Source organism: Oxyura jamaicensis, chromosome 1, assembly GCF_011077185.1.
Source record: "Oxyura jamaicensis isolate SHBP4307 breed ruddy duck chromosome 1, BPBGC_Ojam_1.0, whole genome shotgun sequence".
In the NCBI taxonomy this organism is placed as follows: Eukaryota; Metazoa; Chordata; class Aves; order Anseriformes; family Anatidae; genus Oxyura; species Oxyura jamaicensis.
This window is the reverse complement of record NC_048893.1, coordinates 83,468,539-83,486,649: the sequence shown is the minus strand read 5'-3', so window position 1 is coordinate 83,486,649 and position 18,111 is coordinate 83,468,539. Positions and strand designations below refer to the sequence as shown.

The following is an 18,111-nucleotide window of genomic DNA, read 5'->3' as shown; positions in this document are numbered from 1 at the left end:
CCTCAATCCCAAACACATCACCAGACCAGCTCCTAGGAGGAAAATTAACTCTATCCTACCCAAAACCAGGATAACTGGAAAGAAACATCAATGCAATAGGAAAGCAGTCAGATGCAAAGCTCTGCTACAAGCCTTTCTGGCACTGGCATATTCTGAAGCCTTGTGACTAATCAGTGACCCCACTGAGAGCCTAGGAGGCAGGGCTAGGTGACAAGCATAAAGCCCTGTCCGTCGGTTGCTGCAATTAGTTTCACTAGCTGATTTCTGAGGCAGTAATTTTGCCTTCAGGAAAGGGAAGTTGGAAGGAAAGGGGTGTCAGCGTCTTTTTAAACCAAAATATCAGTGAAGCCCTCTGCTGACACAGACTTTGGTCAAACGAGCAGAGGTGATTGCACCTACCCTTTTTTCACAAAAGAAACAGACTAGTTGATCATTGACAGAGGCTAGCTGATTGACCAGCCCACCACATCTCTTTTTCCGTGTACAACCCTTGTACTTGTAGTGGACTAACATGAAGATGGTTGAGGATCTGAAGAGAAAACCCCTCTTCATTCTTGCTGTCATCTTGCTGCTCAGTTCAGCACAACCAGGTAAGAAAGACATGAGTGCTTGGCAAGGGATTTAAGGCTTTACGTAGAAGGGCCTGATTTCAATTCTACCTAAAGAGCCTGTGTTTCAAGAGGTCCTTCCTATAATCTAGTTAGATGCCTTAAGAATGGGTCCTTTCTTTTCCCATGCTTTGATTGAAACTGTCTCACTGATTTCACTCCACTAACTTAATTTAAAAGAATGATCCACGATTACTCTGAAATGTAAGGAGGTTCAAAACAGACCACTTGACCTCTGGACATGGCACCCCCTTCTTTGCAAACTGAGCAAGTAGCTGAAAGAAAATAAACAGACACCGCACGTCAATTTCTCTGTTTAGTTGTGATCTTTCTTTACTCACAATCCCCCTCGTCTGATGCCATTCTGGACACGCACCATGCTTTCACTGAGTGCACCCTTTCTAGAGAAGCTGGCTTATGAGTGGCAGTATTTCTAAACTGATTTCAGAGAACAACTCTTTCTCTTTTTCCTTCAGTCCCCAGGAACATCGAAATAGGCAACAGTAAGGGACAGCCACATCCCACGAGGGGAAATCTTGAGTGCTAAATTTCGTTTCTTTGCACTGAGCCTTAGGCCATGTTCCACCTAGCTGCTGTAGAATATCTTCTGTGGGAGCAGGCAGTGGTTAGGAAGCTGATTGTTTTTTTTATTATTATTATTAATTATTATTATTATTATTTATTTTTATTTTACATACAAATTCAAGGCTGTTCCACTTCCTCCAGTCTGGAAAAGGGATGGGGCATGCGTTGTCATTTCAGCACGATGCAACTACACCAGTTCATAGAGTAAACATTGTTTAAATTGGAAGGGATCATTTACTCAATTGTTTGGCTTCCTGCTCATCACAGGTTAATAAGTTTCATCCCTTTAGTCCTTCAGTCATTCCAGCGTCTTGCCTCTACAACCCCTCCAGAACAGCAGCCAGTCCTCTGAAATGCCAAATGATAGGCAATCCAGCTCTTCTGGGGGTAACTTGTGCTGCTGCCTAGCCATACATACTGCTCTGCATCTCTTTGATTCATTTATAGTCAAAATTTGCCCAAGTTTGTACTATCTACTGGTTTGAGGTATTGTTGTTTTGTCTTGCATTTGTTTATTTGTTTGTTTGTTTGTCCAGATGAATGTGCTGTCCAGTAGCTGCGTTTTCCTTCCCGTAAAACATCTTCATCCTGTGAATTGATTGTCATTGACAGGTTTTGTCATCAGCATTCTTATATTTATTTCTGTATTTTTTATACAAATGTCAGTTAGACTCATACCTTCTACCGAAGAAAAATCAGAAGAGAGCTACCAATTCAGTGGTGAACTGGCAACCATTTTATTACTATTTTTTAAGATCTAATAGCCAGATCATAAATGTACTTATGATACGTACTTATGAGCTGATATGAAAAAAATATATAAATAATTTGTTGTTCATGTCTCAGTAAAACAATTCTCGGAAGTCAAAGTTATCATGACACCCACAGTTATCTTCCTGTCAATGCTCAAATTCCATCAAAGGGCAGAAAAGGATTCATCAGATCAGACCTGTTTTCCAGACTGATTTTAATTTATGTCCTATCCTTTCACTCTTTATTAATAGAAACCAAATTGCTACCTTTATTTTCCTAGTGAATCAGAATAAGCTTTTTCTTCCATCACACAGACACAGGCCAAATAATGCTTCTCACCCCCTCCCATTGCAGGGAACACAAACAGAACCTCATGGCATCAGTGTGCTGACTTCCAGACAGCAAATTTCCTACACGGCAGTAAACTTAATGTCCAGTTTCTTCTATTCACCTCCTCGAACCCCAGCTGTGGGGAGTTGATTTTAGCTGATGATGTTATCAAGGACACCAGCTTCAACAGCAGCCTGGAAACCAAGATCATAATCCATGGCTTCAGGTGAGAGAAAGGAGAGCATTGTGGCTAAATTTGTACTCATAAATTAAGCACCCAGTGGGCATTCCCAAGCACAGCATGGGGCTGGCAGAGAAACCCCCTGCCCATGTAATAATCTTAGTCTCCCCAACAGTGACTGCATGTGAAACACAAGTTAAGAGCAGAGCCTGGAGTGCTCATCAGCAAACCATACCTGAGAATTGCCTGGGAGACTGTTGGTGGGACAGGACCAAGGGCATGGAAAATCCTGCCAACAATCCTCTTTCCAATGCAAACTTAAGTCCTTTAGTTTGTGGTCAGCTGCCTCTTTCAACCTTTCTTTTTAAGAAGTATTTTCTTTAAGATTCTTTTAATTTAAATTGCTCCTTGCAGCTCAAGTCCCGGTTCTACAACTCCTTGGATTACTCACGCATTTAAGAGCCCTGCCAGGCTCTTCTAATCTTGAAGATGTAGGGATGTAATCTAGGGTTTTTTAATCTGTCGCCATGTTGCCAGTTTATTTTACTGTGCCATTTTTCAGCCCAATGTGACCATACAGCATTATTTGGCTTGAATGTGCAAAAGCCTGAATGGAAAGTGCATAGATATCCAGGATGAGACCATGCAAGGAGCTGCAGGGTCTTTTCAGAAAACCAACTGTTGCCCTCACATGACACAGCACACCCCCAGCCCCGGCAGTACAAGGGGAAGTTCGTAGGATACAGCCTCCTCAGTTTTCCTGGTATTCTTGGGTAGAGTTTTTGTTGTTGTTGTTTGGTTTTAAATCACCTACAGAGGAGGAAGTGTAGCAGTGACAGACTAAGTGATTTGACCGAGGACTTCCTGCCAGTTGGTAGCAGAGCAGGACCATGTGTTCCCAGCCAGTTCACTTACCTAAGGTGGGCTCTGTAGTGGCTATCTGAAGCATCACACTAAGACCAAGATCTCAGCCTGAGCCCTACAGATGTTTCTCTCCTTTGGTTCCTTACTGAATCAGCCCATTCTGAAAAATGTTTATTACACTGCAGCAAAGACATGCCAGGTATGTGTGTTTGGCACCAGGAAGAAAAACAAACAAACAAACAAAAAACAACCAAACAAACAAAAACTTTCAGCAACTATCTGGCAGCCTACACCAGGATATGTGAAGCTCCAGCATCAGTGAACAACAAATTGGCACATGCCCTACTTTGGAAGACACCTAACATACGTGTTTCTGATGACTCCGCAGGGCTTTGGGCACCAAACCTTCCTGGATTGAAGGGCTTGTCCGTGCCATACTTCACACAAGCCAGGTGAACGTGATTGTGGTGGACTGGGTTCATGGGTCTACTGGAGCCTATCACTCTGCAGTGGATAACGTCACACAGCTGGCCCTCTCCATCTCACACTTCATCAGCAAGCTCCTGGTAAGATTCTGTGCTTTCCCAGTGGGGAAGCACGGTCACAGAATGCCACTCATGCAGACAATCTAGAGAGCTGCTCCCAATCTGCTGTCCCCGGGAGCTGGGCAAGTGAGCTCTTTATTCCGGAGTGAGCACTGTGTAGTGCTAAAGATATTTTTTCTTTTTGTTTTTCCCCTCTCTATCATGGATGGATGCCTTGGGTTATCTCAGGTCTGTGCTTCACTGGGCAGGCTTCTTCTTCAGCCCATATATATATATATATTTTTTTTTTTCAGGAAGCTGTAGGTGTGGGATTTGAGGCTATTTTGTATTTGCTTTGGGTTACAGATATACTTCTTAGTAGCTGGAAATCCCCAGCTGTGTCCTATTTTGCTCATGCACAGCACAGCTGAACAGCACTTATGCAATGAGGATGTCACATCTTTATATTTACCAGCCATGCATAAACTGTCTGCCTAACAATTTCACTCTAGAACCTGACCACAGAGCATGGGAGTTCCTGGGTATGCACCCCAGTGTGCAGTCACACTTTCCTATCCAGAAATACAGCAACTCTTTGAGCAGTGATCTATGATTCTATGGTTTTGTGATCAGGAGGATGGAGTGAAAAGGAGGGGAAAAGGGAAGGGGGAAAGAAGTTTGTCACCCCTCTTTACTGATTAGGTCACACAGTGAACAAATGACTGGGCAGCAACATGACCCTTGCCATCCATCCTGTGCCTGTGCTGGGCCCTAGTCCAGCTACTCAAGGATTTTTTCTGCCCAGCCCCTCCACCACAGAAGACTACACTGGCTTCTCATAAGCCTCAGTACTGCTGCGAGATGTAGCTACACATATCTCGAAGGCAGGATTGTTCGTCTCATCCCTGTGGTCTCCTGCACCATGTGCAGTACCATTGTGTGGTGCTGCATCACACAGACCGGCCTCCAGCCAGCTGGGTTCCTTTGGATGGGGTCATCTCACATCATGTCTCAGTGGCCGTGCTTTACCTGGCAGTTCAGCTTATGGATAAGTCCTTTTTCTCTGAAAATATACTCTTAATAATCAGGGTATGGGTACAACCCATATGTTATGGACTTGCTGAGTGGGCTGGGACAGGGTATTTCACTTACCTTCTGCAGAAATACTGATTTATATCATCAATCTGCAGGCCCTGGGAGTCTCAGGGACATTCATCCACATCATTGGCGTGAGCCTCGGTGCGCATGTTGCGGGCCTAGTCGGGCACTTCCACGACGGTCAGCTGGGACGGATAACAGGTATCGTAAAACTGAGTCTTGGGTCTTCATTTCTTGTTCTGGGGAAAGAATGGAAGAGCAGGAAAGGAGAGTCATCCATAGTGTTCTTTTAACACCATGACGGCTCATTAAATCCAAGCTTATGGGGTTCTTCCTCGCTTAAGAAGAGCCTGACAATGCCTTTCCAACCATCAGTCTCCTCCACACCACCACAGGAGTGCAAATATTTGAAAAAAAAAGTTCCTTCTGCCTCTGCTCCAGTCTTCAAACTGGTGGGAGCTATCTTATTTGTAAGGCCTTGTCACTAACGAAACAACATGACACCCTCATGCTTTGCTTCCACTTTACAGCAGGTATGCCTCTGTGGTTCTTATTTAAGGCCCACGATGCTTGTTATCGGTGGGGGGAGCAGCAAGAGTGAGCTTCTCTGCAGGAAAAGGTGAGGTGGGAGCCAAGTGTGAGAGCGAAGGAGACAGGCAGCAACCTCACTGACAAGGGACACAGTCTTACCATACCTGGACAAGAAGAGTAGAGCAGGTCCAGTGACAGGAACCAGCGTCATCCACAATCCAGGCATGTCTGCAGTGATGAGGCAAGTCCAAGGCCAAGCCAGGAAGCCCAGCCACCAAGGCAAGGGTAGGGTCAGCAAAGTACGGGGCTGGACATGGCATCCTTACAACACAGCTCAGGCAAGGATCAAAGGCAAGCGCCTGAGACAAGGTGGGGACCCCCCAGATGAAACTTCTTGCTCTTCTTTCCCACAAGTCAGCTGTTTCCACGGGAGACTGGTCTGAGGTCACCCTGTGGTACCAAATCAGATCTGTCCTTGAACACAGACAGACAAAATTCTGGATGTGAGGAAGAGATTGCAGTGGGGGAATTACAGAGGAAGATGGATAGAGGTTGATTGTGGCATGTAGACCTTTTTCATTCACACAGGACCCTGCAGTCTTTTAGGTATGGGGCAGGAACAGAGACACAGAATTATTCGGGTGAGAAGTGACCTTGGAAGGTCTCCAGTCCAACCTCCCACTCAAAGCAGGATGGCCTTCTACATCAAATCAAGGGTTTGTCAAGTTTGGGGAAACTCCAGGGCTGGAAATTCGTTTTGGTAGGAGAGAAAACTCCACCAAGGAGGAACAGACATAGACAGAACATGGCTTCCAGTCTGCCTCAGCCCACGCTGGGCTGTCTCACAGAGGTATCCTCAAGGGTAAATAAAAACTCTGTAGGTTTATTTATTCCATTTATTTTTAGCTGTACTAGAAGATGCTTTTTCTACACTCCTGATTGCCCTATGACTTCAAAGGCACACTGGGCATTGCAGGCTCCGGTTCAGATGTAAGAGCATGAAGACAGGTGGAACTAGACCCAGCCAAGATGTCTCTTCTGATCTCGTCTCCTGCCTCTTTCCACACACGCACACATACACAGAGCAATGTGGTTCCAGAGCCATAATTTGCTGAAGTGTTTTCAGCCACCTAGAAGGAACTGTGAAGTAAAACCAGAATGAATATCTTGGACGTCAGAAGACAGACTGTTTCTGTGCAGTGAGTTTCTTTAAGTCACGCCTGTTCTTGTGGACATCTCCTTGTGCAAGAAAACAAATGCTACAGGAACTTGAATGAACTGCCCGTTTCCAAAATTGCTGAAGAGCAATTTGTTTCAGTTCTTTAAATGGAAAAGAGGAAGCCTGAGGAAATCTACTTGCACACAGTACAGCTACAGTGAATAGTACAGGGTGTACATTAGGTGATGGTTGGACGTGATGATCTTAAGGGTGTTTTCCAACTGAAGGGATTCGATGATTCTATCCTTGGAGGAGGCTGGCATAGAGAACAGAGGGTGGAAAGGTGCTTGCCTTGAAGCTGAGCTAGAATTGGCTGCTTTTCATCCCTGTGTTTCTCCCTGCTCAGGAAGAACTTTAAGCTGTACTTGATAACACTTCTAAGCCTCTCTTAAAGCCTTTGACTAAAATTTGGTCTGTAGAAGTGGGCAGGGAACCTCTCAGCTTTCTGTATTGGACAAGACCATAAATAAACAAATAAATAAATAAAGCAGTACATTCTTCTGAGCACTTGTCCCTTTGACAGCTTTTATTTTTAGATAGAATAGGAAATATTTTTTTTTCTTCTTTCCATTCCCCTCCTCCCCTGTCCCACACACAAATGCAACATGTCAGTTTGTATTTTGTTGACTCCACCTTCTCCATAGAGAATTAATGGGACTGAGACCAAGGCAGTGAAACTGGCCAACTCTGAGGATGAGAGCTCTGGTACCTGGGGCAGAGCTGCTTCTTAAACTATTGTTGCTGCCTGGAGAGTGGAAGAAGTTTTGTGATGTTATTTTCCTAGGCAAAGTGAGCAGGATAAACCTCAGCCAGAACAAAAACATGATCTTAACCTGTTCCATGATACTGTCAAAGATAACTTTCAGTATTCCTTTGGCTTTTCAGAATTTGCTCTAAGAGCATCCATATTTTTTTAGGCAAAAATATAGATGGCTGCTTGAGAACTTGATTTTGTTTGTGGAGAGAGGGCTCAGAAGCCTCTCTGTTATAAGGATGTTTGATAGTACTGAACCTTCTTAATGCTTGGATTGGTTAATGCCTAGGATGCTGAATTCATCACCTAACTCAAGATCTCCAGTGACATTTCTCAGACTGTAGCACTACTGCAGATGACAGTACAATTAGGAAAGGTGTTAAAAGTTTGATTCTCTTTCACTGAAAATCCAAAAGACACTCCGTAACCACTCTGTCAGAGGTATTTGAAGCTCAGTCATGGCTTTACAGCCTAGAAACTTGAGGCCTTGCAGGCTGTTTGGTACAGAACTGCTTCATGGGAATGGATGTCTGGGAGCAGTGGAGGACACGGTAAGGTAGCTGCAGTGGAACTTAGTGAGGGCAGAAATCTTTCTGGACAATAATCAGTATGATGTGGGAATAATTCATCACTTCTGCCTGGCAACATTTTAAAAGTTTTGGATAAAATAACTGGTCCAGAAATAAGAAAGAGAGGGTCTGAGGAACACTTACTGTTGTTGAGGTATTTAGAATCACAGAATGGTTTGGGTTGGAAGGGACCTTAAAGCCCATCCAGTTCCAAACCCCTGCCATGGGCAGGGACACCTCTCACCAGACCAGGTTGCCCAAAGCCCCATCCAGCCTGGTCTTGAACACCTCCAGGGATGGGGCATCCACAGCTTCTCTGGGCAGCCTGTGCCAGTGCCTCACCACCCTCTGAGTGAAGAATTTTCTGCTAACATCCAACTTAAATCTCTCCTCTTTTGGTTTAAAACTATTCATCCTGTCCTATCATTATCTGCCTGAACAAAAAGTTGCTGTCCATCTTTTTTATAAGCCCCCATTAAGTACTGAAAGTCTGCAATGAGGTCTCCCTAGAGCCTTCTCTTCAGGCTGAACAACCCCAGCTCTCTCAGCCTTTCTTCACAGAAGAGATGCTCCAACTCTCTGACCATCCTCGTGGCCCTTCTCTGGACCCACTTTAACAGGTCCACATCCTTTGATTTTGTTGCAGGCCTAGACCCTGCAGGCCCAAAGTACACCAGAGCCAGTCTGGAGGAACGCCTGGACCCTGGGGATGCCCTCTTTGTGGAAGCCATTCATACGGATGCTGACAGTAAGCTGGCTTCCATCCTCTTCAGCCTGCACTTCTGTTCTTCCTGCCATTATTATTGCTAAGGGCCACGTAGGTCATTGTCCCATTTACACCAGATGACCATGAGTTCAGGTTCAGTCTGAGGGTATTCCTTGATTAGATAGGTTTTAATGATGAATTCATTGGTAAGTATCCATACCCCAAAGCACATCACAGCAACAGACAGGTGGAAGCTTTACTGCTCTAGACACATGGCAATCTTCCAGCAAATATTTCTTCTTTAACCCTGCTACAGCAGAGTTAATTTCCACAGCACAAGCTCAGTGTGGTTTTTACCACATGGAAGGAATTTACATGTCTAGTCTCACTTTGCTTTTGCCCACATGACATCAGAAAGGTGCCACTGTAGGCACCGGTGAATAAAGTAATGGAGTCAAACCCACAGCTGGTGCAACAACAGAGTAACATTTCCAAAGCACTTAAAGTCTGCTAGGTGGAACATGCAAAAATAATAATAATAATAACGTGGTGCCTTTCAGTCATACCTTTTACCTGGAGATCACGAAAATCTCTACCAACATAACTCTCAGTCATGCCTCATAATCCCTCGTTAAGACTGTAGTCACAGGGTCAAGAATGTGAGGGACAGGGATGATGATGAAGCCAAAGTTGCCAGTCTGCCAGTCATTTTGGTGGCAGGTCCTGGAGCACTCTCTGCTCCATGCAGGAAACCTGGTGATGACATGAACTGCACAATGCAGGCATCTGGGAGGGAACAGGAAATGTGTTCTTGCTGTGTGGAAAAACAACAACAACAACAACAACAAATATGGAAACTGGGTCCAGCACTACTAATACTACTAATGTTCAACCAGTTATGGGGCTCTGTCAAATACCACATAGGGTACAGCTTACAGCAGAGCCAAGCATAAGCGTGAAGTGGCTTTTCACCTGCTTTCAGATTTCGGGATCCGGATCCCTGTAGGCCACATCGATTATTTCGTCAATGGAGGCAAAGATCAGCCAGGATGTCCCCGATTCATCTCTGCAGGTGAGAGCACTCTTTGGCCAAGCAAAAAACCTTTGTGGTCATTTAGCAGTCCATGAAAATGCTGTTTGGCAACCAGCTCCTGCTACAGTCAGAGAAGATATCAAAGCAAGACAACACATATTTGTAAGGACACACGGGAGCAGAGCTTCACAGCCCACGTCTCCTCTGAGCAGCACAGAAAGCATTTGAAACTAAAATCACTTGCAGGTCAAGTGTCTTGGCAGCACCTGCTGTCAAGAGATGTGATTTTGGTGACACTTCTGTATGAGCCCACACCACCTAACATTGACAGAGCTTATAGCAGCAAAGAAAGCATTTTTGTTAGAAGGGCTCTTTGCTACCAGCAAAAGCTTCTTTTTCTTTTCATGCTGCAGGCTTAGACAGCTTGTGTGATTACTGCCTTTTCCTTCTAGTGAGTGGGACTTCACACAGTAAATAGTGTGGATAAATATTCAAATACTTTCTGGAGGAACCAGCCCCATTGAGGGTCACATTACTAAGGATGCCCAAGGCACCTCGATTACCAGAGCAGCGGTCACAGTGCAGGTGGAAGTCAAAGCTACTGTACCCCCTTGCAGAAGGCTTGGGCCTTCATTGGTCACACGCTGACAGAGACAGGGCAACCATATGGCCCCTCTTCTGGGGGATTTGGTGTGGGAGATATACTTCCAAGTTCCTGCATGACTTTCTTTGCAGCAGGATCTGGGTTTGTAGTCACAGAGGTGCTCTACAAAATGCTATTCATGGAGAAGAAGAATAGTATTTCTTGATTTTCCATTCCTTAAGAAATTGTAGAAAGACCCAAACCAACTGAAAGGCTCATTGATGCTTTTCTCTAGGTGACTTTCTTCTTACAGGCTACAAGTATCTGATCTGTGATCACATGAGGGCAGTACATCTCTACGTCAGTGCCTTGAAACACTCCTGTCCCATAGTGGCGTTCCCTTGCTCAAGTCATCAGGATTTTTTGAATGGCCGGTGCCTGGACTGTGATGATCCCTTCCCGTTCTCCTGTCCCAGAATAGGTACAGTACCAGCATGAGGCCTTCGTGGAGCAGGGGACGATACATTCCTGACGGGTGTCAGTGCAGACTGCAGCACGATTCAGATTTCTCTGAGCAGGGTTTGCTTGGGATCCCTCTGGGGATAGCGAGAAGCTGGTTCATTTTCAGGCTTCCGTACAGAAGCCAGAAGCTCATGTACTGTCAGACATTAAAAAAAAATGGTGTCTTGAACATTTCTGATCTTTAAACATTTCACAGGGCCCAGCAGAGTGCTAAAGGTCAGTCTCCAGAATCACCTGCCTAACACATGGGCAATGAGCTCACAAAGTGTATTGTTCAGAGAAGCAGCTGGAAGTTTTAGCCAAGCATGAAGTCCCATTCACTGTGTCACTTCCTGATAAATCCCTGCCATGGCCACACCAAAGATGGACTGGCAGAAGGCAATATTTGCCTCTTTTAGGCTTCTGAAACTGGGCTGTGGCAAGAGGAGAGGAAGTGTCCTCTGGTGCTATTTGGTGACCGGTACCAGAGCAGTACCAAGAGGGGCTCTCAGATCAGCCGCTCCCTTCCCACCTCACCAAAACCACATCGTCACCTCGTCAGTGGTGCAGGTCTTCTCAGTTGAGCCAAAAATCCAGTTTCCCAGTACCTTTTGTTTGCATTGTCCTAGCACCTTGTGTTTGTTTGCATCTGCACAAAACCACCAAGAGATACTCTCCTGCCGATTACCTAGGGTAGTCAGGGGAGATTTTCTGAGGGCCTGTTAACCTGTCAGGTGGATACCACAAACCTGTGTTTGGTCTGATTTGCACTGGTGTAAAGAAAGGGGTCTGTCCTCCAAGACAACAGAGCTGGGAGGGGGGAGCAGAGGTGAATTGGAACTAATTGTATTTCCATTTCTGTTCTGGCTCCTTCATGGCTTTCCCTGCGCTGACTTTGTTTCCTCCTGCAGGCCTGCTGGAGCAGGCAGGGGTCAGCATGAGAAGGCTGCCCAAGGAAGTGATTGTTTACTTAATGACAAGTCCGTCAGCCCCGTTCTGTGGTAAGTAACAAAGAAAAAAACAAGCCAGAAGGGGGTTGACCAAATGAGGCAGACTGGGGAGGACAGACAGTCGCAGCCTACCCCCCTTCAGAAGCAGCTGCTGTGGCATAAGACACATAGCTGGAAATCAATTACTGCACATATCTCTCCTGAAAAGCCCTTTCTAATGGATTTATTAGTGTGGGCACAGCCCTGGATTAACACAGCCATGTGGCTTCAGGACTGAAGTGAGGAGTACAGAAAAGGCCTGTCTGTTCACACCAGACTGTGCGGACATGTCCACTGTGTGTCCTATACTTCAGGGTCTACTTTCTTTCTCAGATCTGCATAACCTTCTTCGTGCTGGTGGGAGCAGGGAGTGAGAGCTAGGGATGACTTCTTTTGGCAGGCTAGGTACAACCGACTCACTCACACATACTTTTCCTCTTGCTCAGTCCACCACAGCCTGGTTGAGTTCCGACTGCAGAAGAAAAGAAATGTAGTCACCAGCATTGAGATCACTTTCTACAGCAACAGCACCAGGGACACTGCAAAGATCACCATGTGAGTGACAGTGCATGCTTCTGGCCTGTTTTTTTTTTTTTTTTTTTTTTTTTACCATATCCATGTGTAAGGATGTTTGTCCCAGTCCAGGAAAGGCACAAGGATAGCGCATCTCCCTGAGTGCAGTCACTGTGTGATGAAGCACAACCTTTCTTCTTGAACCCCTCCACGTTTCCCTTAAATGCTCTCAGGAATCAGGTATGTGTTACCATTATTCAGTAACCCCAGCTAAGCCCACAAGTACACAAAGCAGTAGGTGTGTTCCAGGATCCCCAGATCTGCCTACCTTTGTGTTGCTACCACAGTTCCTTTTGTACACCATACCCTTGCCTGGCGCTGATTCAAATCACAGTCGCTGTCAGATATTTATTGATCCTACTCTGGCAGACAGAGTTGTCCACACCAAGACCCTACTCACCACAGGTTCCAGACAGATGGACATCATGGCTCAGACATTTCTCTTGGTGCCCATTAGGACAGCAGCTGCAGAGAGGAAACAAGTGCACCTCTGCAGAGTTAGAAATATGTTCAGTAGCTTGTCTCTGCAGTAACACAGCAAAGCTCCCATGCTCCCATTGTAGGGAAAATGCTGAGTGAGCAGGGGACCAAGAGCACATATGTAGACAGTAAAGTTTCGCTTGACAACACCGTCCTCCAAACCATACCTGAATTAAAAGATGAGACTCAGAGCCCTGTTCCCCCAGCCCTTGCCTCAGGGGGATCTCCCCACCACAGAGAAGTTCCCCAGAAAAAAAGTATTTGTCACTTCTTCCCACACCTTCCTACCCGCTCTGGTTGTCTAGTAGCCACCATATGGGCAGCCAGCTAAAGGCTGCGTATGTTGCAGACAGCAAAGAGTGCTGGCTCCCTCAGGAAGCAGGAAAGCAGCCTGCTAAAGACCTCAGCCAGCTCTCCTCGGATCAGAGGGGTCCCAGTACTGGATCCCACATAGACCTTATTAAGCCAAAAAATTGTGACTTGATGCTAACTGTGTTGCTTTGATCCTTTGCACCAGGAGGTAGGGGTGAGAACTGGGGATGGGAAAGCCTGCTGTAGTGCTCTCCAGCATGACACAGCTGCTTGATCATGGATTTCCAGCCTAACACTGCAATTTGGAGTTCATACTCCAGCTTGATGGAGCTCAATCTGTCCAACACCTCCACGAAACAAAGGCAGGTCCAACCAGCCCTGGAAACTTGAAGGCCAAATCTGCCTTTTCCAGAAGGGAGGGGAATAACAACACCCCGACCAAGTCAGGACGCGTGGGTTTTCTCAGGAGAACTTGCAGCACTTCCTTTTGCAGCTCTCGTATACAGTGCTTGATACGTGTCCAGCAGGAGGCATGTGAACACTGGAGAGAAAGGCTGCCCGGGGAAGTGACACAGGCAGGCGATCCCACGACTTTACTGTACCCTCAGGTTTTAATGAGACAGAGTTACAGCTATCCAGGGACACCCTTGCCCTGGGAGGACAGCAGCTGTATTAATCACTTAAGCGCCCTCCTAAGAAGCAGGAGACTAAACTGAAAAATGCACTTAGAGCAATAAACAGATTTGGGAGTGCATGTGAAGATAGCCTTTTTAACTCGCACTGGAGTAAAAAGCAAAGAAACTCCCCCCGTCTCCAAGAAAAGCTCAACCCTCCGGTATAGTTAATCTCAGAGAGTCAAACAGACATCTTTTGTAGGTTCTCACACTGCAGTTCAGACACTGAATATTTCAAGTGATCTAATCTGCATGTCATCCCATGGTTCCCAGGAACCACACGGGGACATGGTAGTGTCTGGCCATTCCCATGCCTTCAGCAAGCGACTCATTCCTTGCCTCACACTGACCTCTCTCAATCAGTTCTGATCTCACCCCTCAAGATGCCGTTACCCCACACATGTTGCTCAGAGTGCCCTCGAGAGAGACCTGCCCCCAAGCCCCACAGATGCTGTGGGGCTGACAGAGTAAGGAAATTGTTACAGGGCACTCTTCCCAGCTGCATTGGCATTGCTTACACGTCAATGTAACATGTCATCCTCCTCCATAGCCAAGGAAACATACTTCTGAAGTCAGCCAGAGTCCCACACGCATCCAGAGGTGGTGTGGGCTCTGACCAAATGTCAGTCCCAGCAGAGGATTTATTCAACCTACTTAACTGTGCTCCTCTGTCCTACAGCACAGCTGCATCCTGCCCATGCAAAATACACAGTAAAGAGACAGCCTCCCCTCTGTTTTCCATTTGCCATCTATTACTGGACTTTATAGCTGCAATTTCACGATGCTTCTCATTTTTGGCAGCTTCATGCCAGCCACACAAAGCCTCCAATATCTACTGCTGCAGTCTAACAAGGGAACTGGGTGCACTGGTTTGGGCTGGGCACTCTGGCCCCAAAGGAGGGCATCGAGTCCAGCCATCGGCCCACTCCTAGAGGCAATTTTGGTTAGCAGAATTGTAGCCGCTTCCCGACCCTTTTGTCACCTCTCCCCTTTCCCTACTGTCACGTTTCTGAGCAGGCAGTCACCAGATGCTTCTAGGATTTCAATGAGTCAGCTCAGCACATTATTCAGCGGTGCAAGGGAGTAGATGCTCTCCAGGCTCCCAGAGGTGCCAAGTAGGCCAGGCGTAAGAAGGCCCACAGGACAGACTCCATGGAAGGGGAGCAGCCCACTGAGGTAAAGTGGCTGGGCAGCACCACTTCATAGCACACAGTCTGCCACTGGGCTCTTCACCCAGCCTTTAGCTCTTTACCCACCCTCTGGCTTTTCTCAGTTCCCGTTACCTGGTAAAGAGCATAGGCACAAAGGTCCATCTGTCCAAGCACCCCACCTTCAACATGGCCAAAAGCAAATGCCTAGAGAAGAGTATAAAAAGGCACGCAGCAATACTTAGCCAAGGTAGTTTCCCTGTTTCCCAATTTCTAGTTAAACACATCTCAGGGACCTTCAAAGCCAAAAGCGAGTTCTTTGTCTTTATTAGCTCCCAACACTTTTATTTTCCATGAACTTGTCTAGACCCCTCCTACGACTTGTGCAGTCATATAAACTTTCTAGCATCCACAACATCCCACAGCAAGGATTTGAGCAGCTTGAACAGAACGGCATTTTGTGCGCTGAGCAGTCATTTTAAGCCTACCACCTGTTCACATTTTTTTGATGACCCCTAGCTCCTGCACTGGAACAAGTGGTGAATAATCAGTTCAGATCTGTGCCACCCACGGTTTCATAGATGTTCACCTTACCTACCACTTACCTCTCTGTAGCAGTATGGGTAGTATTTCAATCTATGCACAATAGCGGGGACGGTTGTTGCAACTGTGTGACAGAAGGAAGCATTTTTACACAGAAGTGCTCCTGACTGCAGAGGTAAAGCATGGAGCAGAAGGCCAATAAGAATATGTTCAGTTGCAGATTCTCATGTAATGCCCTATTTTGACAGATGGGTCTTTTATTTATGTGAGGGTTTCACGTGAATACCCCAGGTTCCTTCGGTGTTTTGATGCATCCGCAGGCTGACTGAACACTCTCCCTCACAGCTCTCTCCCTGCCTTGCAGACCTCAGCAGGAGGAGCTGGGCAAGCGGCTGCTGGCCCACAAGGTTCCCCTCTGCGAGATAAACAAAGTGACACTCAAGTATCTCCCCAAGAACCGATTTTGGAGGAAGGATGAGTCGCACGTTGTCGGCAAGTTCTGTGCAGCCCCACTGCCTCTCAATAAGAAGTAAGTCACAGGAATACCTTTCAGGCATCCACTGAGCCTGGGGATGCAGCTTGTACTTCATACTAGTGCATTCTCTCTCCAGCTTCGATAAATGCATAAAGAGGTCTCTCCCATCCCTCTGTGTCCCTATGTATATAATAAGTATATACCTGCAGCTGTAACTACCTTCTGCAGAGTTGAAGCAGCCAAGTCCTCATCCTGAGAGACATGATGACCTTCTCCATAATACAACATTCTCACCAGGTCTGTTGCAGATCTGAAGTTCTCATGGGCAGGGCAAAATAGCAGGGTCTATACTGACACATTAAACCCTTCCCATATTGCTTCTGAGCTGACTCTTATGCTACCTCCTGGCTGAAGCAAGCTAGTAAGCACTCCAAAGCAGGGAAACCCAGAAGCAGAAGGGAGACCGGCTCACATTCAGATTCTGTTCTGATGGGCTGTATGGAGAGTCAAGCACAAGGCAGAAAAATATACCACAGGCCCAGATAGGGATAGTCATTCCCATGTAAAAAACACTTGAGCATAAGGACTATTCCTCATTATAATCCCAAAATTAGGATGGACAGGCAGGATACACGGCTTTTTGCCACTTATGAATGGGACAGCATGGCATGCTGTCTTGAAGGTGTGCTAACCTGCACCCCTGGAAGCACTGGACTTGACTGCGATGTGGGTGGGAAGCTGCAGAGTTGCACAGGATCACAACTGCACTCATTGCAAAACCAAGAGCACTCCAAGAAGCAAGGGTTCTTCTAGGAGGGAGCGGTGGAAAGGTGGAAGGCACAGCTCCACAGACCACCCTCCAGCTGATTCCACCCAGCCAAGGCTTAGCACCATGTCCACCATACCCTTGCAAAGCAGCATGAGGTCCATCAGCAGCTTGTTTGCCTGTGTACCAGGATAGCAATGCCTGCCTTCTAAAACAAACTTCCCTGTGCTCTTCCCACAGCAGGACCATGTTTTGCCTGCCCGGGAACATCACTCTTTATGGCAACACAGACCACTCTGACCAGCTGCCTGCTGCGTGTGCCTAGCACGTCTTTCAGAGTACGGATGCATACCCAAGATTGGGAAGGAGTCCTAAACCTACTGCTTCTCTCTGCTCACGGATGATACTTTCATCAAAGAACTACATGGGTCTTTTACTTCCTGCATTCAGGAGCGGATGTCAGGGAAAAGTAGCGTGCAGTACATCAGTGAGTACGAGACTTAGCAGTTGCAGCAAGACTTCCCAGTTAAAAGACTGAATTAGGACTTTTATCTCACAGATTCTGCACCAAGATCTGAAAGAGATGGGCAAGTCATTTAATCACAAGATTTCAATCTCTGTGAAAGGAGGAGATGATATCACTCTTTCTGCACAGGGAGTACTGGGATGATTCATTTGTGTTTTATTAAAGTGTCTTGAGGTTTTTGTATTAAAGGTGTGAAGTATTACTTCTCCTCAGCAAGGGGAGTTTAGTTTTGATTTAGCCTTGGAACTGGGAGGTGTTATAGAATCATAGAATCACTTACGTTGGAAAAGACCCTTAAGATCATCAAGCCCAACCATCACCTAGACTAACTACCAAGTCCACCACTAAACCACATCCCTAGTTGCTTAGACAACTTGCTTAGCGGAGAACTCACTTGCACCACCTGCAAGATGCTTTCAAAGTGAGAACCTCTCAATTTCGTGTTATCAGAGTGGATCTCCATCTCATGGTGGGACTGGTGCAGCTCTTCAGGCTGTTGGCGTATTCTCTTTGAAGCTCACATGAAGCGAAGCTGACACCAGAAGCTCAGAGTGCTCTTCCATGCAATTTTGCACTGCTTTGAGCAACTGCCCAGAAGAGAAGGTAACAGAAGGACATCAGCTGTAGCTGTAGGACCACAAATTAGCCCCAGGAACTCAGCACAGCCCTTCGGACATGGAAAAGTAGCAAATATCTGGAAAGCACTGGTAGAAGACTACAATGTCAAGGAGATACATACAGAAGCAGCCCTTACCCACTCTACCCGTTTTCTACCACCTTGATGCA

The 18,111-nt window shown here is 46.3% G+C and overlaps 1 protein-coding gene across 2 annotated transcripts; it reads left to right on the top strand.

The window, feature by feature from the left end:
• Window positions 1-354: 354 nt before the first annotated feature.
• Window positions 355-17,528, top strand: PLA1A (phospholipase A1 member A). Of its 2 annotated transcripts, none has more exons than XM_035314770.1 (11): window positions 355-590; window positions 2,301-2,502; window positions 3,710-3,887; window positions 5,036-5,144; window positions 8,663-8,764; window positions 9,705-9,794; window positions 10,652-10,819; window positions 11,751-11,840; window positions 12,275-12,383; window positions 15,923-16,087; window positions 17,040-17,528. In XM_035314770.1, the coding sequence occupies exons 1-11, from the start codon at window positions 512-514 to the stop codon at window positions 17,122-17,124; spliced, it is 1,377 nt and encodes a 458-aa protein (XP_035170661.1). In that variant the 5' UTR covers window positions 355-511; the 3' UTR covers window positions 17,125-17,528. The 2 variants fall into 2 exon arrangements, with proteins under 2 accessions (XP_035170661.1, XP_035170660.1); XM_035314769.1 differs by having other exon boundaries at window positions 10,634-10,819.
• The last annotated feature ends 583 nt before the right edge of the window (window positions 17,529-18,111 follow it).